Source organism: Balaenoptera physalus (genome assembly GCF_965194825.1).
Source record: "Balaenoptera physalus genome assembly, chromosome: 21".
Classification (NCBI taxonomy): domain Eukaryota; kingdom Metazoa; phylum Chordata; class Mammalia; order Artiodactyla; family Balaenopteridae; genus Balaenoptera; species Balaenoptera physalus.
This window is the reverse complement of record NC_138902.1, coordinates 21346891-21369455: the sequence shown is the minus strand read 5'-3', so window position 1 is coordinate 21369455 and position 22565 is coordinate 21346891. Positions and strand designations below refer to the sequence as shown.

Genomic DNA, 22565 nt, shown 5'->3' with positions numbered 1-22565 from the left:
TCACTCAACTGGTAAGTGGCATTTCAGCTCCGGAGTTCATAACCTTATCCCCATTCAATGCTGCCATTTGGAAGACTGGTTAAACCTTTTAAGAGAGAGATTACATAACTTGGTGAGCTTCCTAAATGCTAGTTAGGAAAACAGCTGTGGATTTGTCTTGCTTAGTTTTTGTTTCTCTTAAAGTTTTTAAACCGCATGAGACAAAACAATAGGAAAATTTTAAAAGAATTGTTTGGTCTTCCCACTGAATTCAGTAAGAATTACCCAAAGAGGGATTCTCATGATAAGGCTACAGGTCATTCTGTCCAAAACTTTGATATACTTCTGCTTATTATTACTAATTAACTGTGGTGGTAAATTGTGGTGGTATTTTTATTGTTGTTTTTACTTATTAAAGTAATATAATTTCATTTTAGACATTAAGAGGGTAGAGAGGAAATACTTCTAATTCCGTGGCCCACCCTAAAGCACCACCACTTTTATCATTTTAGTGTCTACTACTTAGTGTGCAATCCAACCACTAATGAAGGTAAATGAAGATAATTTAATCTTAGAACTTTATAATTCCACGGTAGGCCTGCTGTTTTATCACAGGAGGGAAACAGGATCATTTTTTTCCCCTTTTGGCTAGCAAATGGGTTCTCCTAGAGAATTTTATTATCCTTAGTAATCCAACCTATATTAAGGCTACTTTAAACATATTTTATTAAACATAAACTAGAAACAGTTCCTCGCCTGCCCCCTTCAAAGGGAGATAGATATATTTTAACATTTTAGAGAATTTACCAGGAGTAGAACCAGTGACGCTACACACATCCAAATGGGGGCTCGGGCATGGCATGTCCCTCAGAAGCATTGCTGGTCCCACCAGGGACCTAGCGAAGAAAGGTTTCTCAAATCTTTGATAGCATCCCACAGAAAAGAGTTTCCACACTAACTTCATGTGAGTTTGAGGGCTAAGTCTCTGAATTTAGATGTTCTGTTTCTTAAACCAACTCCACTTTCCTGCGATTCAGACCTTTGAACCAGTCCCTGTTCTCTGTGAAAAATAGGACTGGTGCTCAAGGCCCACCCACTTTTTACAACTAGTAAGTAGGCCAGTCCCTGATGGGCTAGTCACATTTGTCCCTGAGTTGTATGCTTTTCCAAGTCAGTCACTTGTTCCCAAACTTGTTTATGCAAGTTGTACTCAGTAATTACATAATTTAATTCAGTATTACCAAAATCAAACAAATATGAGTGTGAAGAGAGTCGTAATCTCTCTGAAAATAAGTTGAATGCTTGCGAGAGACCTGATATCAGGAAAACACATGTGTGGGCAAGACAAATGTGAAAGTTTGGGTGGGAGGAAAGGATTGTCAAAATCTAGAAGAATTCTGCCGTCGGTTTGCTCCACGAGTGTTTTGAGTCCTCACTCCACTGAGACTGAAATTGGCAAGGCTGCTTGCTGTGCTAATGGTCACCTTAGGTGCGGCCCCAGTCAGCAGACCCCACTCAAAGAAAAGGCCTTAGCCTGACACCAAAGGAATGATGGATGACTGGACTTGTATATGTTTTAAATTAAAAATAAAGTTATAAGGATTTTTATTATAATTTTATGATTCCCCATTTTAACTGGCTTTTTTCTCTTTAACTGACCAATGACAGATCCTGACGACATAGGGGAAGAGAGCTGCCACAGTATAATATAACCAGGAGCTGCCAACCGTACACAGGTATGGAGACATGCGTTACCTGGACTTCAGTGCTTGCTAGTGACTTAAGTACATTTTGAAATGAATAACCTCATTTTTATAAAGATTACACAGAAGCCCTTATTTCTGGGTTAGATGTGCTTGATTTTTTTTTTTTAATCTTTTGGCCACACTGCACAGCATGTGGGACCTTAGTTCCTCAACCAGGGATTGAACCCACACCCCCTGCACTGGCAGCGCGGAGTGTTAACCACTGGACTGCCAGAAAAGTCCCCTAGATGTGCTTGATTTTAATATAGCGGATTTTTATAACTTAATTACCTATCATGTGCCTAAGCCTGCTATCTGAAAGGATGGTTTCAGATCTTTCAGCTTATCCTGTAACTGTGTCTAAAATACGCTTCCGTTTTACTTAAGGTTGGCATAATTGTAGATGTGTGATATGTATTGCTTAAATGCTTACAGCCCAAAAGCGAAGGCTGCAACTTTATATTTACTCCTGTCGTTAGTGAACCTCTGCTGTCATGCTCAATATATTTTTTAATTGGGGAAAATGACCCACACCTGATCCCGTACGCTGTCAGCCTTTATATTTTAACTTTATCATAATGCAGTAAGAAAAATTAGAAAGCTCTTTACTGAATTATAGATAAACTATTAAGGTGTGTTTGTGCTGGATGACAGAAAATCAAGTGCATTTGAGTTTTGAATATTGAAATATGAAGGGGGAAAAGTCATGCTGTAAGTGACATTTTGCTTAAATCACCTTCCTCTTTCTGCAATATACAAGGGCCCCTTCCCTATATTTCAAGCTTTGCGTAAAAGAAGAGCCATATTAGATCAGGGGCAAGCGTCCATCCCTGCTTCATCCTTCTGAGCAGATCTTCAAATTTTGTTCAATTGTCTACCCAATCCACAAGTAAACCACAGTCAGTCCGTGCCAATGAGTGCTTGCCCTTTCCCTGGTCCACAATTGCACATGTAACTTAAATTTGCTGAATTCAAGCTCAGGGAAGAACTTAGAGTTGGGGAAGAGATTTTCCTTCTGCCACAGTATGTATATAGGGGAATAGGCTGCCTATTTGCTGCTGGCAGCCACCTTACCACCATGAGGGGAGGCAGCAGAATGGAAAGATAGGAAAAATATAGGTGTTCCAAAACATGGCTGAGCCTAACCTTAGAGCCTACCTAACCCTGAACTTGTTAGGGGAGACATTTTCTCATTGTCTTAGCTGGGGTTTCTATTACTTGCAGAAAATACAAAATTTTTCAAGAAATTTTGCCTCAATGTTTTTTTCTTTTTCTTTTCTTTTTTTTTTTTTTTTGTGGTGAAGCAAGGTACAGCATTTATTTGCAGGACACAAAGCAAGGAGAATGGGCAGCATATGCTCAAAAGACCTGAACTCCCTGATGCTTTGGAGCAAGGGTTTGTTTAAGGCAGCATTAGGAGCGAGGGTCACGGGTATGTGATCAGCTCATGGACATTCTCCTGGTTGGTTGGTGGTGAGGTAACAGGGTGATGTTTTGGAAATCTTAATCATCAGTCTTCTGGTTCCAACCAGTCTGGGGTCTACATGCTTGTGGTCAGCATGTAGTCAACATCCTCCACTGGGTGGGGGGTCTTAGTTTCTTAGTTTATGTCTGAAGCAAGTTCCTGAAGCAACACCCCACTGTGTACTGCGGACAGCAGGCAGGACATGGTGGCAGTCTTCCCGCCTCAATTTTTTGGTGGCCCGCTTTGCTCGTGTAGTTAGCACAAGCCTGGTTCATCTGTTGAGCAACCCAGCACTGCCTGCTGCTGCATGGGTGGCAGATTGAAGAGGGGCAAGAATGAATAAACAGGGCAGAAAAGAAACTTTGTTAACAAGAGATGATGGTAGCTTGGGATGTAGCAATAAAGGTATGGACAAGTGGAAAAACTAAAGAGAGATTTACGAGATAAAATTGATAAGATTCAGGGATGGACCAAATATTGGGGGGAGGGAGAGACAAGGTGCCGAGCCTGACCCGGGGTTCCCACTTTGTGTAAGTAGATGCGTGTGGTCCACTCTGAGCTCCACAGGGCACAGCAAGAGGACAAGGTTGATGTGGAAGAGCAAGAATTGGGTGTTGGACACCTGCCTTTGAGATCACCAAGTTAGATTTTTCTAGAGCAGCTTGAGACATAATTTATCCTTTTAAAAGTGTATGATTCTGTGGTCTTTAATACATTCAGAGTAATACGATCATCATAACTAATTTTTTTTTTTTTAATATTTTCATCACTCCAGAAAGAAAAGCCCACACCCATTAGCAGTTCTTCCTCCTTCCTTCTCACCTCTGGCCACCACTAATCAACTTTCAGTCTCTGTGGATTTGCCTGTTCTAGACATTTTATGTAAATGGAATCATGTAATATGTGGTCTTCTGTGACTGGCTTCTTTCACTTAGCATAACGTTTTCAAGGTTCATGTAAGCAATAGCACATATCAGTACTTCATTCCTTTTGATGGCTGAATAATATTCCAGTATATGGGTGTACCTCATTTTGTTTATCCATTCATCAGTTGATGGACATTTGGGTTGCTTCTAGTTTCTTTTTTTTTTGCTATTATGAATAATGCTGGTATGAATATTTATGCACAAGTTTTTTTGTGTGACAAGTTTTTATTTCTCTTATACATACCTGGGAGTGGAGAAGAATTGCTGGGTCATATGGTAACTCTATGTTTAACTTTTTGAGGATCTACCAAACTGTATTCCAAAGTGGTTGCACCATTTTACCTTCCCATCAGCAACGAATGAGGATTCCAATTTTTCCACATCCTCACTAACACTTGTTAATATTTGTCTGTTTTATTTTAGCCATCCTAGTGGGTGTGAAGTAGTGGTATCTTATGGTTTTGATTTGCATTTCTTTGATGACTAATGATGTTTGGGCCACAGATCATGGCTGGCATGCAAAAAGTATTTTAGTAATTGAAAAAAGTATTTTCAATATTATAAAATGGTTTGTTTTTGGTTTTTTTTGGCCGGGCCACATGACATGTGAGATCTTAGTTCCCCGAACAGGGGTTGAACCCTAGCCCCCTGCATTGGAAGCGCGGAGTCTTAACCACCATACCAGCAGGGAAGTCCCATGGTAAAATATTTTAATAAAATATACATCCAATAATTTAACAGATAATAATAACTGCATTGAACAGTACTAATTGAGCCGTCAGGTAATGAACTAAAGTAAATTTACAGAGAAACAAGGGTTTTATCCTTTAGAAAGAAGCTTATACTCGAATTGGGAGGTATAATGAAAATAACACCTATATATGCACATTTATTAAGGCTCAAATCAAAACACTAATTACCTAAATACTTAACTTGTGGTCCGTGGATTATATGCAAACTGTGGGTTTTTTCCTAAAAAGATGGTCATGGTCCATAACTTCTGTGAATTTCTTAAAGAATTCTAACCACTACCACCCCCTGCAAAAGCTAAGAATGACTGCTCTAAAATTTTCATCAGGGAAAAAATGACTAATGCATTCTTAATGTCTGCTTCCGTTAACATTTCTTTCTCAATGTTAGTTACTGGTTAAGTTATGCATTTTGCTTTGGTTACCATTTTTTCTAGTCAAGGCTTTCTGGGTCACAAGATAAAGATATCACTTCAAACTAGTTTAAGCAAAAAGGACTTTATGGAAGGCTCTTGAGGTGACTAATGGAATCCAAGGGCATCCAGCCTGGCTGGGACCAACAGAGGACCGGCCCAGGAAGCCGGCAGCCAGCTTCCCTCGCTCGAGTTCTCTCAAATTATCCGCTCTGCTGATCTCTCAGCGAAGCAGCCACCCCTGCTCATGCATGCCCCTGACCCGGCGTGCCTGCTCTCACTACCCAGTTTCCACGTCCTCCGTTCACTGCCCTGCAGGAATGACTAAATAGTGTCTCACAGCCCCGATTCAAAACTCTCGGGATTGAGACTCTTGTTAGTCCCACTGCTAATCCCATCGGCTCTAGCCAGGAAGGCAGCATCCTGTGGAGCAAGTGTGACTCTGGCCCTGGGTCTGAGCAGGGACAGCTCTCAGGAAAGGGGAGCAGAGGCTGAGAGACACCCCATCTGTGTCTCCTGCTCCACTCAGCTGAAAATGAATTTGCTTGTCCGTATGCCTGAATTCCAGAAACTTTTCATTTATGTGAGTCTCTAGAATCTGAAATGAAACACTCTCATTTCCTATGGAGATGATAATTAAGAGAGAAGACTTATTGATCTTTTAGATCAAAATCTCCATTATGTTATCTTTATTGCAAACCAAGCCTTGAGGAATTTGTGTCACTTCCCATTATTATAGTTTCAGATCCTGGCCACCATCACCACCACTGCCACACACACCCACGTACCCACTAGCTAAAAAGACAGATGCTTCCTTGAATATTTAGCTTAAACGTTGTCACGGTTGGCCTGTTGATCGATAGCAACCATCTGAAGAGGTGAATCCCAACCTGCAGTGTTGCATATATATTTTATTTCACAGACTCTCGCCTGTTTCCAAGAGTGCTGTGAGATTTGTATGTGTTTTTTTTTTTAATGAATTTAAATGAATATTGCTTTGAGAATTAAGTTTGACCATTTTCCAGTACCCAGTAGGCTAATAATGGACGTGGAAGCCCCCCCCGGGGAATCTGTTCAACTGGACACATGCAGGAGACCCACCCCGTCATCCACCATTCACGGTAGTGCTGGCTGCCGACACTCCCCTGAGCTTCTGATTCCAGCCAGAGTCTTGCTGTCGTGGACTTCACAGGGTCGTCATCCCCCGATCAGTGAGGAAGTCTGGAAACCATCAGCTTGTTACCTGAAAACTGGGTTTGCCTCTTGTTGGGCATCGAGCCAAAGGACACAACCAAGCCAAATATCAGGAGAAGGAAGGGTTTATTATTACTTGCAGCAAGTAAGGAGAACACTGGGGATCTTTCCCAAAGCAGTGTCTCTCTGAACCACAAAATTGGGAAAGTTTTAAGCTGAGGGTCCATGCATATTCATGAAGGGGCTTGAGCAGAGGAGAATTCAGCATAGAATTGGGGCAAAGGTCAACAGAGTCCAAGCTTCAGTTGATTGAAGTCAGGAGGGTCAGGTCAGCACCGTCATTCCTTCCCCTACCTGCGGGGGAGCCTTAGTCCCTGCAGAACTCAAAGACACATTATCATGTATATCCCTTGAGGAAGAACTAGGACTCTGCTTTATCACTGCACTATTGTCTGACTCCTTTTCTCTGTTCCTATATTCCTTTGTTCCCTTAGCATCATTAATTACTGAGACGTGTTCAAGGGCGAGCATTGTGGCCAGCCTTAGATCCCAAAATGGCTTGGGCCAAAATGGCTTCTTCTTATGTCAAGAAAGCCATTCCTGGTTCTCTTTCTCCCAGGATCCCCTAACCTATCTGCTTACAAGCTCATAGGTCCTCTCCCTTGGCTGTACATCAGCCCCCCAGGCCAGACCTCATAGTCTCTGAAAAATTTTAAAGCTTTCCAGGTGACACACAACCCCCAAGGTTGAAGACTATCACATTTGATGGAATTTTCAGACAAAATGTGTGGCATAAATTGCAAAACAAGGGTAGGGTTGGTTTTTTTTGTTTTGTTTTCCCATATTTCAGTTTCATTATAAATATGTCTCATTCAGTGCATAAAATTTGGGGGGGAAAAAAAACATTCACAACCCCAAAATAAGGAGAAAACCACTGGTACCATTTAATCGTATTTTCTACTAATGTTTTCTACCCATATTTTTTATATAACTAAGGCCCCAGTGTAAATACACAAAGACTATTTGGTTTTATCTTGTACTACTTGACACTGTAAGGAAGCATTTTCCAGGCAAGGCAGGCAGTATGGTTATCAGAAAATTAGAAGTAAAAATCCTCCCATCACTTTAAGGTCCATCCCTCCCACCCACCTTAGCCTCACTAGGTCAAAACAAGAACTCGCCAAAGTATTTAAAATGTTAGAACACAAAAACAGTTAGTCAAGACTTAACTGGTTTTACCTCAGAGCCTCACCGGATAAGGGCTCTTTTAATAACAAAGCTTCCATTTAGGGATACTGAATTGCCTTCCCCTTCAGAGTCTATGGGCCACTTGCTTTGATGTGCAGTTCCCTTTAAACCTTGCTTGTTAGGCACCTGGAAATTCCTGAGAAGATCTTTAAGTCAACAATACAGATTTTTGAGCCTTGACCTGACCTGATGTCCCCTCCCTGCCTTCCCGAAGCCTCTTCCAAAGGCAGTGTGCCTGGGGTGATAACGGGAGCCCAGCCCCAGAGGGAGCGTCCATCCCGACTTACCACCACCCAAGTGCCAGAAGGGAGCTGCCAGCTGGAGGTGGCTTTTCCTGCCCTTGAGTGAAGGTGTTCGCTGACCCCCTCAGACTTCCGACAGCTCCCCCGAAAACAGCTTGCCAAGGGCAGGAGTCCTTATCAATGGGCACCTGTCCTCTCTGGAAATCTGTAAATTCTCTTTGAACAGTTTATATTTCACTTAGGTTACTGTGCATAATTACGGAGGGTGACTCACGGAGAAATGAAACAGCTTAGAGAAATGATCACATATATACTATATATGCACGCACACATAGACTGTCCATAAAGTACAAGTGTAAAGATTATGTGTACATGAAAACACATTATATTATAAAGGAGAGCGAGCCAGACTTCATTCTAGATGACAGTCCACCCCACCTGTCCCTTATGATCCACGGGCAGGTGTGCAAATGACAGAGCCTCCCTCTGAAGCCCCACCAGACAGTACAGAACTTTCTCAACTTACAATGGGGTTACCTCCTGATACACCCATCATAAGTTGAAAATACCATAAGTTGAAAATGCATTTAATGCACCTAACCTACAGAACATCATAGCTTTGCCTAGCCTACATTAAACATGCTCAGAACACTTACATTAGCTTACCATTGGGCAAAATCATCTAACACAAAGCCTACTTTATAATAAAGTGTTGAATATCTCATGTCATTTATTGAATACTGTACTGAAGGTGGAAAACAGGGTGGTTGTCTGGGTCCAGAATGACTGTCGGTGAATTGATTGTTTACCCTCATGATTGCAGGGCTGACCCGAAGCTGAGACTCGCTGCCACTGCCCAGTGTCACCAGAGAGCATGCCGCCAGCCCAGGAAAAGATTAAACTTCAAAATTCGAAGTACGGTTTCTACTCACTGCATGTCACTTTCACACCATCCTAAAGTCGAAAAATTGTAAGTCAAACTAAGCTGGGGACCATATTCTGTACTTGGTAACAGAGGAAAGGGCTTTGCCCCTGCAGAGCCCAAATCAAGGCTTTCCAACTTTGTTTGCATAAAATACCACTGTTTTACAAAGTAAACATGAGCAGAATAATTTAACAAGAATGGCTGTTGTCCTTCAGGTAAACCATAGATTCTTTAGAAATTGAGACAAACTAAAGCCTTCACCATCAATCACTCTCTAAAAAATCATTCCAAAAATGTATTTCATTCATCAGAATGCTGCCTTTTTCCAAAAGAAATTTGAAGTGGGTTAAGGTAAAGAATGTGTACAGATTAAGATTAACAAAGTAGGGACTTCCCTGGTGGCACAGTGGTTAAGAATCCACCTGCCAATGCAGGGGACACGGGTTCGAGCCCTGGTCCGGGAAGACCCCACATGCTGCGGAGCAACTAAGCCCGTGTGCCACAACTACTGAGCCTGTGCTCTACAGCCCACAAGCCACAACTACTGAGCCCGTGTGCCACAACTACTGAAGCCCACGTGCCTAGAGCCCATGCTCCGCAACAAGAGAAGCCACTGCAATAAGACACCCACGTGCTGCAACGAAGAGTAGCCCCCCCTTGCCACAACAAGAGAAAGCCCGTGTGCAGCAAGGAAGACCCAGTGCAGCCAAAAAAAAAAAAAAAAAAAAGATTAACAAAATAGACAGGAACAGAGCAAGTGGGAAAATGAGGAGAAGCAGACATCCTAACCCCGAGAACTAGCTAACCACTGTGACTGACGGTCAGACTTGGCTTCAAGAGCAAGTATACAAGGCAGTTAGTAGGAAACCTGGAACATGATAAGGGCTAATAAGTCGTGGCCAGTATTATTATAATTCATAACCAGTATTACAGTTCTCAAATACCCATTTTACTTCATCGCATGAAGTTGCAGCTACATTCATTTTTAAGGCTTTAAAATAATTTTGGAACAAGACGCCATTGGATTGGAATCTTCTGGTACAGTGCAGCACCAAGCTCACTCTTCTAACTCAGGATCATCTGAGCCTTGCATTTCAGCAATTAAAAAAGAATGGGAGCTCCCTGTCAGTCCAGTGGTTGGAACTCCGTGCTTCCCTGCAGGGAGCACGAGTTTGATCCTTGGCCGGGGAACTAAGAGTCCACCAGCCAAGCCAGCACGGCCAAAAAAAAAAAAAAAAAAAAGGTTAAACTAGAAATGTCCTTTTCCCATACATTTAGCTCTTCCATCTCTGACTGGAAAATTTGGAGGCAATAAGGTCCCCAATATTTTGGTCTGCAAAACATCTCTGTGATTCTTGATAGCCATGACAAATAAGAAAAAAGAGTAAGTTCCATTGTTCCCATCACATATAATGGAAGGTTTCAACTATAATAAGACTCTCAAAAAATATTTCTAGTGCAGGTCAGAGAGACACAGAATCGAACCAAACAGGATTTTTCTGTTATCTGTCATCTGGATCTGAGATGCTGCCCTCAAGAACCAACTTGTACAGCCAACGGCCCCAGTGCAGTCCCTGCGACTCTCCCAGAAATGCCTCATGTCGGGGTCGGGAGTGAGTGTCGCACTTTAGACAGCAGACGATGGCTGGCACCAGCGGCACCATTGCAGACATTAGGAAAACTAGCGGGTTCCACCTGGGCACAGAGGCCAAGTCTCTCTCCATATGCCCTCCTTTAGCTCTTCCTTTTTGCCTTCGGCCAAATCCTCAGGTGAGTCCATCCTAAGAGTCACCTGAGATGATACCAGAAGGCGGTTTATAAAACCATTACCTCTCCCCAGGTATCTAGCACAGTGCATGGTGCACGCTCAGTAAGTAAATGAATGGGAACCAAACAACATCCAAACAAAAATGACCCTAATGGTTCCAGTTCAGTCCAGAAAAACAAAACAAAAAACCCCCACGGCATTTAAAGAAGAGAATGAGTCGTCAAATAAAATTGTCAAAATGAGACCCCCTAGATTTCACCCCATATGCAGCCTCCTCCTTCAGTCAGACCTGCCTGCTGGCCCTGCATCTCTATGACCATCCACCTCTCCTCATCTGATCAGAAACTATCATCAGCTATTACTATTTAGCAATTCTGTCTTAATGAGGTTAAGAAGATTGGAGGTGAGAGGGAGGACAGCAGATGGAATATATTCTATTTTCTGAATTGATAAGGAGAGAAAGGAGACAACGTAGACATGGTCAATTTCCATCATTAATCAAATAGAAAATACTAATTTCCTGAAAAAATTTGTGGGTTCAATGCCTCTTTACTTTTTCTTAAAAAAACCTGCATTTGGTCCCAACCCACCAAGGTGAATGTAATTTTCTTGGATTTATCTCAGGCGAAAAACTACCCTACCTTGCTTTGTTCACAGTTAAGAACCTCTAAAAGCTACCTCCTGTCTTTTGGAATTTTTATTTAACCAAAGGAATAAGCATGAATACTAATATATGTGTTGTTTACACTGTGATTATGCAAAGCGGAGAAAGTAAAAGAACAATTTGACTTGTAGAGTCTTTACATCATTGTTAAACTCTGCAACCCTGTCCCATCACATCCCCACACTAAAAATCTTCAGAGGTGATTATCAAACTTCATACATGTATTTTAAAAAGTTTGTTTGCATGTATAGAACATGATTCCACCTGTGACGTGAGCCTAGATACACAAACCCTATTTCACTATTAGGATTGTTGTTTGTTTCTTTAAGTAAAATTTCCAGCTGACACATGGTAGTTGTTAGAGGTGCTTAACCATGAGGGCAGCAGCTGGCGGCCAGGATTAGAACACGCCATGCTGGTCTTCAGAGAGCGGGGGGAGAGCCTTTTTCCCCTGACTGCTGAGCGGCGGGACCTCCATCAATCAGCCCAACACCCAATCTCTCAGCTAACAATCGACAGATTCTTAAGAAGTTTCTTCTTGCTTTTCTCCTGGAATGTTCCTACCACAAGATCAAAGCCACGCTCAGAAATATCACTACATGCTATCTACGCTGATTTTTTTTTTTTTTTTCAGTGCAAAGCAAGGAAGAGTGGCGTTGGCCCAGTAGTCCAGAAGCTCTTATCCAAGAGATGAGTGAAGGGGGGTTATAAGACCCTCCTTGTTTTACCTCTGATCCCAGAGGCTTGAGCCCCCAAAGGTCAAGATGGTGGCCTCCCTTAGAGCCGTGAAGGATGGGCCCAGAGCAAACTAAGCTGGGCCTGGATGAAGAGAAGTTAGTACACGGGTCAGGGCACGACAGTCCAGGTTGCTATGGCTGACACCCCGTACCCCCCACCGCCCTCCTCCCTGCCCCGCCCCATTCCCCTTGCTCCCTCTCTGCCTGCCTCCCCTCACTGGCTTTACTGGTTTTACTTGCCCTTTAGCCAGCCTGGTCCATCCCACAGCAGACTCCCAGCCTCTGCTCTCTCCTCGTCCTCTTCATACCCCAGTTTCCACTGGCACCTCCTCCTCGGCTGCTCCCTAGATGCTGTTCCTTGGGTTTCTGTCCGGGGCCCTCCGTGAGTCATGTCACCCACGCCCCTGGCTTCAGCTGCCTCCAGTCTGCTCACTGTGGCCCGGATTTCCAGCCTGACTGTCACCTGATATCCAGGCTCCGGCCGTCTTCTGGAGAGCACCACCCGATGGCCTTCCAGCCCTGCATTCACCGTGTGCTTCCGCCCGACCAGCCTCCCAGAAGTGCCTCACGTGGGGGGTCTGGAGTGAGTCCCACTTGATTCCGCCCCAGTTTATGCAGTGGCTGACACCAGTGGCACTATTGCAGACGTTAGGAAAACTAGCAGATTCCATCTGGGCACGAAGAACAAGTCTCTCTTCATGTGCCCTCCTTTAGCTCTTCCTTTTACCTTCTGCCAAACCCTCAGGCAACTCCATCCTTAGAGTCACCTGAGATGATACCAGTTTATGAAAGCATTACCTCTTCTCAGGTATCCAAGTGCGTGGCTTTAAGGACCTGTTCTCCCCAACTAGCAAACTTTCTGTCGTACGTTATTCCTTCCTACACAGTCAGCAGCCAGCTCAGCTCAATTCTACATCCTAAGTATTTCGAGACACTGTCCCTTTCTCTCCGTCCCACCCACCGCCTGAAGCAGGCTTCATCACCTTCATCCTGTAACAGCTTCCAGATTGCTTTTCATCACTCCCCCGTCTCTAGTTATCTTCCCAAAACACAGAATCCACCACGTCTCCACACGCTCGATGACTTCCAGTCTCCAGGCACCCCCCGTGTCTCCCGGCCCCAGCACCCCACCCCCCTGCATGCCGTTGGTCACACTGTCTCCTCAGCTCGGAATGCTCTTGTCTCTGCCTGTCAAACACCCACTTAGCATTGAAAAGCCCAGGTCAGACACAAGCACCCCCAGTCCCTTGGGCAGGGTCAACAGCTCCATGGGCACGTGGACCTACCTCCTGGAGCTCAGGGCTGTTCCCTTCCTCACCCACTACCTACCTGACTCCCAAATGCGATGCTTCAACGGGCCAGGTGCTCAAAAATGCCTGCTGCTTTTGATTCCACCAGGAAAAGAAAGCTGGAGAGTCACAGATCGGTTTCCTAACAGTCTCATTACATTGTCATTCTCTCCTGTCCTCACAACAGATACTGCTTACATGAGAATCTAATCTGCTGGGCATTTATTGAAGTGACTTCTAGAAGCAAAGAACAAGCTCTTATGAGGAAACTCTCGCCATGGAAGCCTGTTCGGGAGGTAACAGACACCCCCTGGGAGGGGTCAGTCTTCACCTGGACAGCCCGGAGCATGGCAGGGGAGGGCAATGAAAGGAGGGAGAAGGAAAATGTGTTTCCATTAAAAGGTACCAGTGCTGTAAAAACTCCCAGGGTTAGAACCCCTGTCCCCCTAACAGCATAAGAACTCCTCATATGTGTCTAGGTGTACAATTCTATTAGGCCAATAGAGAAGTAATGGACTTAATAAACTTCAAAGAGCAAATGACACTACGTGATGATCAGATAAGGACTCTGGGGGTGGGCTGGCTCTGCTCTGCCCCCTCTCTGATCGGTCTCTCCCCCTCCCCGACTGCCGGCTTCCCCACTGGAGCCTGGCAGAGGCTGGATCATGGAAGGCCATGGAAGGCTGGGGAAAGGCTGGCAGGGGGCAGAGAGGCCAGTGAGGAAGAGACGGAAATGTCATTTGGGCTGTGGGACAGCAGGATAATGTGGCACCTTCTCTCCATCACTTTCTCCCCTGCTGGAATCTGGGCTCTGGTTGCCTCTCTCCTGGACTGCTTTCCCTGGTCACTAAGCTCAGTGTCCCACTGCCACCCGTGCCCGCCGTCACTCTGGTCACCAGGCTGCCACCAGAGCAGTGTCTCCAAGGGGCTAATGTAACCTTGTCTTTCCCTCGCTTCCCAGGGCCCTCTGCTATTACAGCATTAACCCATGTGCTTCCCAGTCCTAACCCCTGCCCCTCTTCACCTCCCATCCCAGTTGATGGGTCTCAGCAAGTCATCTGTTGCCTCTGGGTACTTACTGGCTCTGCCCTTCTCTTTGCTTGGAATCTCCTTTTCAAGATTTAGGTCAGGTGTCTTGTCTTCAAGGAAGATGTATATACACTGTTGACCTAAAACAAATAGAGTGCCAGATATTTCTCCAACAAAGATGGGTTTATTTGGGACCAGCAGAGGATTGTGGAGGGGAGCAAGACGCCACCCCAAAATGCCTCTTTGTCAGGCAGATTATTTCGAGCTGAAAACAGTCAAGGCCCCAAAAACTCAGAATCTTTGACCTTCTCCCTAACTGCCTAAAAGAATTTGCGTAGCGGGCCTGTTCCTGGAATAGAGCTGTCAGCAGAGACGTCAGCAGAGCGTGTGGGCTCCGTGTGGTGGGGAAATGCCCAGGGATCAGGGTCCACGCTGGGTCCCACTGCAAACATCTACCAAACATTTGCTTTTCCACCTCCATGTGCATTGCCTTCCTCCCCTTCCAAGTCCCAAACCACTACCCCCAACAGCCTCTTTTGCCTTTAGCTGAAGATGGTATTTAAGGTGAGGGCTTGGGTCATTTTCATGAGTTACTCAGTTTTCCTGGGTCTCTCCCCCGTATACATGTTACTGAACTTTTGTTTGATTTTCTCTTGTTAATCTGTCTCATGTGCATTTAACTCTTAGACCAGGCAGAAGAACCTAGAGGGGCAGAGGAAAATTTCTTACTCCCCAGCAATTGCAGTTTGGGGTCTGCAGCCATGGTGGGCCAGGGGCAAGGGAAGGAGATTGCTTTATGGGGCGGGGAGGAGAGAAGTTGGGGGGCTGCAGTAAACCAAGAGTCTGTGGCTTTTCATTGGCTGAGTGCTAACCAGGAAAGGAGTCTTTCTCCTTCCTGGCGGGCTCTGCTGTCATCACAGGGCCTGAGATCTCCCCTTTCTGGTCTCCCAACTCCATTTAAAATAAATTGAGGGGGACTTCCCTGGCGGTCCAGTGGTTAAGACTCCAAGCTTCCACTGCAGGGGGCACGGGTTAGCTCCCTGGTCCGGGAACTATGATCCCACATGGCACACAGTGCTGCCAAAAAAAAAAAGAAAGAAAAGAAATTGAGGTTTCTATTTATTAATTTTTACAACATTGACACACACAGACACACTCAGACACACATATAGACACACTCAGACACACATATAGACACACACACACACACACACACACACACCCACCCACCCCATACTGCACCATACTCTAAGACTGGGCTAAATCCCTTCCCCGGGCTCTCCTAGCACCTCATCCCAACCTCTGTCACTGAACTGACCAGCTTTTACTGACAAATCTGTCCTCCTATCTCGATGATAAACCCTTCCGGGTCAAAGACCATGTCCTTCGCAACTTTAGCACCCTGCTTTCCCCACGCTCTATCTGGTTCAGAGTGGACCGTCAATAAAGCTTTGCTAACTGAACCCAAGCGTAATTCAAGGCAGGCTGGAGGGACTGGGAAATGGAATGGCTTCCAGGGTGACCAAATGTAAAATTGATTCCCCTCTCCGAATCCCTGAGCAGACTGCAAACTTTACAGCAATGGACAGTGTCACATACCCTCACCCTTCAAGTCTTATCCTTGCCCCTTAAAGCACACATAAAAATTGGTCTCCTAAAACTCAGCCATTCGCTGTTGAATTCAAAGCCTTTCTCCAATGTGAGATATTCCACAGAAGAAATCGAGCCATTTCTAGGTAGCTGAAAGGAAACAGAAAAGAGACTTACTTAAAGCTTCATTCAGCTCTCACGTCATTTCCCATTTATCTCCTATATTAAAACCTTTTGAACGCGGAAGCTACATCTGATTCCTCTTTCTATCTCCCACAGCTCCTAGCAGGACGCTTTGGATATGAATGGCAAAGCGCTGGAGGAGAAGACAGGATAGGATGGACGTGGGCCCTTTGGATGTGCCAGAGGAAAAAAATAACGTGTAACTTGGAAAAGTACGTGCCACAACCTATGTCCATTGCAGGAACTCGGCTGTGTTTGTATCCGTTCCACGCAGTTTATGCACCTGAGTCATCTGCTCACCTGTGTCACATCACGGCCACGAGCACAGGCTTTGGGACCACCCAGCTCTGGGCGGAATCCCAGTTCTGTCACCCACCAGCTGTCCACCCTGGGGCTCAGGGTCCTCACCTGTAAGGAGACGATACCACACCTCACAGGGAGGGCCCAGCGCTCAGCTCGGTGCCAGGCACATAGGATGTGCTCTATAAACAGTCGCTGTTGGATTGTTGTGGTTGTTATTGTTATGTGGGTCCTCAGGATATTTGAAATGGGAGCAGAGAGTCTAAATTAGAGCAGGACACTATTCAAATATTGGTAGTGGTTTGGCAGTTTGGAGAGGTATAATGGGAGAGATCACACCTGAATATATGTAGAGACAAACAACAGATAAGTGAAGAAACTTGTTAAAACCTAAGACCGGCACTAAGCAGGGCGCTTCCTTGGCAAAACAGGGCAGGTGGGGAGTAGGGGGTCCAGCTCGGCCCACCACGTGGAACAGGAGAGGGAAGGCATGTCCGGCCACTGACAGAGTCTTGGGTCTCAAACCTCATTTAGGTCCCTGGTGGCAGCAAGTTCCCACCTGGAGAGGGGGAAGCAGCCCAGGAAATCCAGGGATCAGGCGATCCTGGGTCTGGATCTTAGATGCCTTGTCCAGAATTCCAACTGGAGCCACACAGATGCCCTGTCCAGTGGTGAGGAAGCCCTGGGCTTCTCGGAGGCTCTGGACACCCCATGGGATTGGCCGCCAAGCACAGCTGGGACCACGATGGGAGCCCAGGGGTCAGCTGGGGGTCCAGGGTCCCTAAACCCACAGGTATGGGGGGTGGTGCTTAAACTCTGTAATCCTTTCCTGCCTGAGCGCCAACTCAGGAACCTGCACTGAGGGGTGAGCCTCAGTGAAGTCAGCGGCCCCAGCTCTGAGCAGCTGGTGGAGAAGGAGTCCAATATGGAATATGGGATGCAAGCCACACGTCCTGCCGAATTCAAATAGGTTGAATTATCCATCGTCAGTGTTGGTCGACTTTTTTCCTCCCCAGAAGCATCTTTGTACCAAGGTACGGCTACCTAGCCCACTGACAGGCACATACCATTAACTTGCAGATATTTTTATTTTTTTAATTAAAATTTTTTTTATTTGTTTATTTTGGCTGTACCTCACAGCTTGTGGGATCTTAGTTCCCCAACCAGGGATTGAACCCGGGCCCTCGGCAGTGAGAGTGCAGAGTCCTAACCACTGGACTGCCAGGGCATTCTCTGCAGATATTTTATAATAACATCATCCATCACTTACATGGTGCTTTGCAGACTCCAAAGCACTTCCATAAAAACTGGGCTCACTTGTTCCTTAGAATAACCTGTGGGGTAGAAAGGGAGGTGATTTTTATCACCTGAGAGAGATTTTGATGCCTGAGAGAATTTGAGAAGGTGTCATACAACAGTTGACTTGGGTCTTGGAAGGAGGAATAGAAGTTTGCCAAGCACAACTGAAAAGTTGCTTCTCTGGAAGTAACGGTCATTTGCCCCATTATATGGACGCCAGCTCATCTGCCCAGCCATTTTAATGCTGGGCTGAGAGCAGGGGCGACGTACTGCTTCCAGTAGAATATCCTTGTGGGACCAGTGCGCTGGGACTCGCGTGTGACCTACAATCTCAGTTTTAATGTAACTCTTCCAAAGCAATTAAAAATACTTTACCCACAGATTGACGTTGAATTCCCTTCCCTGTACCCAATTAAAAAATAATGATAACAGTCTTATTAGATCTAAAATAAGCCCAGATTAGAAACAGCCTGTTTAAAAATCAATAAACTTCTCTTAATCCCTGCAGTGGAAAAAGAAAGAGGCTCCTCTCTGTCTTCCCTAAAAAGTCAGTATTTACACAAAGCATTGCGTTGCCGGATTCGGAGACGCAGAGGTGCCCGAGCATTCACCCAGCTGCCTGCACCCCCTGGATCCTGCAAGACTTATTTGGCTATAACTAATCTTGGCTCTAGGCTTGCTTACATTTTTGGGTGACCCTTTTGCCTGGAATGCTTCTCAGTGTTCTCATTAGCGCTGTCTTCCTGGCCCCGGACCGCGCTCTCCTTTTGTTGCTGTTACTGTCCGTCCTGCCATTAGTAATCTTGACTGCTCCCAGCAGCCAGGCCTGGCGTGCTCCGCATCACGCTGACACTGTTCCGGCACCAGACCCGGCCCGACTCCTCCTCCCTCACCCTGTCCTCACAGCCAAGCACCTCTGCTGCCCTTCCTGTGTATTTACAGTTGGAGTTTTTGTTGTTGTTGTTCTTTTTCTAATTATAAAATATATTTTATGCTTCTTATAGAGAACTATAAAGAGAGATATCAAGAAAACCCTCATGATCTACACTCAGAGTCAGACACCGCTATTTTTCTAGCATAATCCTTATTTAAAATCTATTTTATTGTATGTTTCATTCAGAAAGTAATACAGGGAGTTCCCTGGCGGTCTAGTGGTTAGGACTGGGCACTTTCACTGCCGTGGCCCAGGTTCAGTCCTTGGTCAGGGAACGAAGATCCTGCAAGCCGTGTGGAACAGCCAAAATAAAAACCAACCAACAAATAAATAAATAATTTTTTAAAAAGTAAGATATCTCTTGATATGATGTGATGAGAATGGCACTTAACTTTTGTGGTCTTTTCCCCCAAAATTCATAACCTCAGTCTAGTCATGAGGGAAAACTTCAGACAAACCCAAACGGAGGGACACTCTACAGAATATCTGACCGGGACTCCTCAAAACTGTCAAGGTCATCAAAAACAAGGAAAGCCTGAGAAAATGTCACAGTCTAGAGGAGCCTAGAGAGACACGATCACTAAACATAACACGGTGTCCTGGATGGGCTCCTGGAACAGGAAAATAACATTAGATTAAAAACTTTAAAAACCCCGTTAAAGAATGGACGTTGGTTAATAAAAATGGTTAATTGTGACAAATAAGTTAACAATAGAGGAAACTGGGTACTTGACATATGGGAACTCTCTGTATTATCTTTGTAGCTTTTCTGTAAATCTAAACCTATTTTCAAATTTAAAGTTTATTTTTTTCTTCCAGTTTTATTGAGATATAATTGACATTCAGCACTGTATAAGTTTAAGGTGTACAGCATAATGATTTGACTTACATACATCATGAAATAATTATCACAATAAGTTTAGTGACCATCCATCATCTCACATAGATACAAAAGAAAAAGACAATTTTTTTTCCTTGTGATGAGAACTCAGGATATACTCTCCTAACAATGTTCATATAGAACAACTTTCATATATAACATACAGCAGGGTTAATTGTATTAATCATATACTACATTACATCCCTAGTGCTTATCATATAGCTGGAAGTTTGTACCTTTTGATCATTTTCATCCATGTTTCAGGAAAAAAAATTCGGACAACATGGAAGCGTGTAAAACAAAAGGCAATAGCTCCCTGCTTCCATCTCCCCACCTCACGGTTGGCACCAGCCTTATTTTCTGGAAATACTTTCTCTTTATTGCACAGTCGAGCTCACGCCGCAGTGCAGTTCTGAATCCTGGCTTTGTTGTTTAGCGTTACAGCATGAGCATTTTCCCATGTCCTTAAGAGCTCTTCTTAAAGACAATTTTATAGGTTGTGTAACATTCATTGCACTGTTTTCTTGCCTAAGGTAGCTGTGATCCAGCCCTTATGTTTCCAGGAGATTTGCTTTCATTACCCATGTTTTAGAGTTTCCTGCTGCAAAGAACTGCTCCCCTGCTTTCTCCAAGCAACAAGGAAGACAGCAAAATCTTCAGACTCTCCTGGGACCTTCAGAAAACTTGTTTAGTCCAACATGTTTCAGCAGAGTTCGGGTTTCAAGACTTTCTTTTTCATGATCTCTTCTTTTGCCTTTATTTCTCACGATGTAGGGATTTATAATCCACTGGGGATAACCCAGGCACTGTCATGGCTGATGACTAAAATGTGGACTGTTTGGGCATTAATGTACAACACTGAATAGCGTCCCTTCCAAATTCAGATCCACCTGGAACCCCAGAACAAGACCTCATTTCAAAGCAGGGTCTTTGCAGATGCAATTCAGTAAGATGAGGTCATACTAGATTAAGGTGTGCCCTCTATCCAATCACTGGTGTCCTTATAAGAAAACCACGTGAAGACAAAGAGATACACAGGCGTGAGGGCGGAGACAGATTGGAGGGATGCGTCTACAAGCCAAGGGACGCCAGGGACTGCTGGCAGCCAGTGGGAGAGAGGCCTGGGACGGCTACTCCTCGGAGCCCCCAGGGAGGAACGAACCCTGCTGTTACCTTCATTTGGGACTTCTAGTCTCCGCAACGGTAAGAGAGTACATTTCTGTTGTTTTAAGGCACCCAGGTGCTGGTGTTTTTTACGGCAGTGCTTGCAAACTAATTACAGCAGGCTGTGGCCTCAGAGGGCCAGGGCTATGGGCAGAGCTCTGGCACTCGAGTCGGGGGAAGGGACAGTGGTTCTCGCTGTGAGGGGCAGTGAGGTATTGGGGTGGGGGAGATCCACAGAGATCACAGGTGTCAGGCATTGAGCAAAGGTCTAATTGAAACACAGGTGTTTTGTGTCATTGCCTTTCTCCACCATCCTCCCCACCTGACGGCCATTTCTTTCTGGTCAGACAGAAAGAGGCCCACAAAAATCCCTTTCCTCCCTTATATCTGCATCCATTATATTTCTAGAAGATATAAGTAGTTGTCTGCCAAAATATGTCTTAAATATCAATACACAAAGCCTCCAGGTTGCAAACCAGTTCATTTCAAAGCTTTGGCTACAACAAAATAAATTACTTCAGCACTTCGTTTCTTACCCATTATTTATAACGAATTTGCTTTGACAGCACACGCACACCTTAACCGTGATCGCTCTGTGGATTTTCCACTTTTTCTAAATTGACCTTATATTACTCTCATAAAGAAAACATTTTTATAAAACCTCCTTTAAAAGAGTGGTGTTGTATCTGCTGTAAAAAACTGATTGCTGATGGAGAGGTTCTCCTCAGATAAGAGGCTGAGGCTCACGGTTGGCGGGGAAAATGTGAGCGGGATGCCGTCAACGACTTTTCAATGTGCGAGACCTGGGGACCTCTCAGGGGTCCGGGGAGTAACTGTCTTTACGGGGCTAGGAGCTGCCAGGAGGTCCTGAGGTGGGTGTGTGGTGAGGAATAAACTCCTCCTGAGGGGCTGGGGTAGGGGTGGTGCTGGAGTGCAGAGTCTTGACTTTTCCTACAACTACGGGGTCAGAATGGCAGGAGGAAATACATCTCAGTCTCCCCCTGGGCTGCTGTGAATGAAAACGCGGAGGGAGAGGGAGGTTGGTGGGCAGGAGAGAAAGCTCCCGTGGTTCACCGCAGGAAGGCGGGCCACACCTGCGGAGAGGCACCTTCGTGTCCTCTGGAGGTCCCAGCATCATTTTACGTGTTGGTCATCGATTGCTGTGTAACTTCGAAACTGTCTTAACACAACGATACACGTTTATTGCCTCGGAGTTAACGTGGGTAAGGGCTTCAGGAGAGGAGTAGTGGTCGCTCGCCAGGCCCGGACCCAGAAGCCTCCCACTCGGGCCTGATTCTCCCCTACACCGTCCCGACCCTCTGAGTCTCCATCGGGGGGAGGTAGCTAGGGGCTATGGAGGCCCACCCGGGGCAATGCCAGTTTCAGATGCCCATCCACAGCCCTCTCAGCTCTGCAGCCTCATTGCTCTGAGCCCTCGGAAGGCTCAAGGGGCCTCCTCCCCAACCCCAAGCCCCCAGCTATTCCCCCAGCCCCACTGCTCACTAGGCCTCAGGGCAGAGATAGACACTTTGCGCTAGACAGAAATCGATCGTTCTCATTACCCGTCACTCTGAATCTTTAGAGTCGGTTCTGCCAGTCTTCTGCATCAGGGGATTGCCAGCCCGAAGCGAGGAGCCTCTCGCCGTGGTGGGGGTGGGGAGGTGAGGGATGTGGCCCGGTGTTGGGGGTCACAGAGCCAGTGATGAGCTGAAGGCCTGGCCGATCTGGTGGAGCAGCCTCGGACCCCAGCAAGCCCGGCCCAGGAACAGTTTGGGAGGACGCCAAAGGAGCGGGACGTGGGCCTGGAGGACTCATTCTGGCCCTGGGCCCCTGGCCCAGGTC

General features: G+C 45.5%; 1 protein-coding gene across 1 annotated transcript; it reads left to right on the top strand.

Moving 5' to 3' along the window:
- Positions 1 to 6525: 6525 nt before the first annotated feature.
- On the top strand, positions 6526 to 22092 carry LOC309651737 (uncharacterized protein). Its single transcript, XM_082444723.1, has 4 exons — positions 6526 to 6616; positions 8785 to 8931; positions 13532 to 13640; positions 16243 to 22092. The coding sequence occupies exons 2-4, from the start codon at positions 8897 to 8899 to the stop codon at positions 16558 to 16560; spliced, it is 462 nt and encodes a 153-aa protein (XP_082300849.1). The 5' UTR covers positions 6526 to 6616; positions 8785 to 8896; the 3' UTR covers positions 16561 to 22092.
- Positions 22093 to 22565: the final 473 nt, after the last annotated feature.

Coding starts and splice junctions, on each gene's coding strand:
- LOC309651737 (XM_082444723.1), top strand. CDS start 8,897: ATGTCACTTTCACACCATCCTAAAGTCGAAAAATT. Junction 8,932..13,531: donor CATCCTAAAGTCGAAAAATT/GTAAGTCAAACT, acceptor TCCTCACAACAG/ATACTGCTTACATGAGAATC. Junction 13,641..16,242: donor CATGGAAGCCTGTTCGGGAG/GTAACAGACACC, acceptor TATCTCCCACAG/CTCCTAGCAGGACGCTTTGG.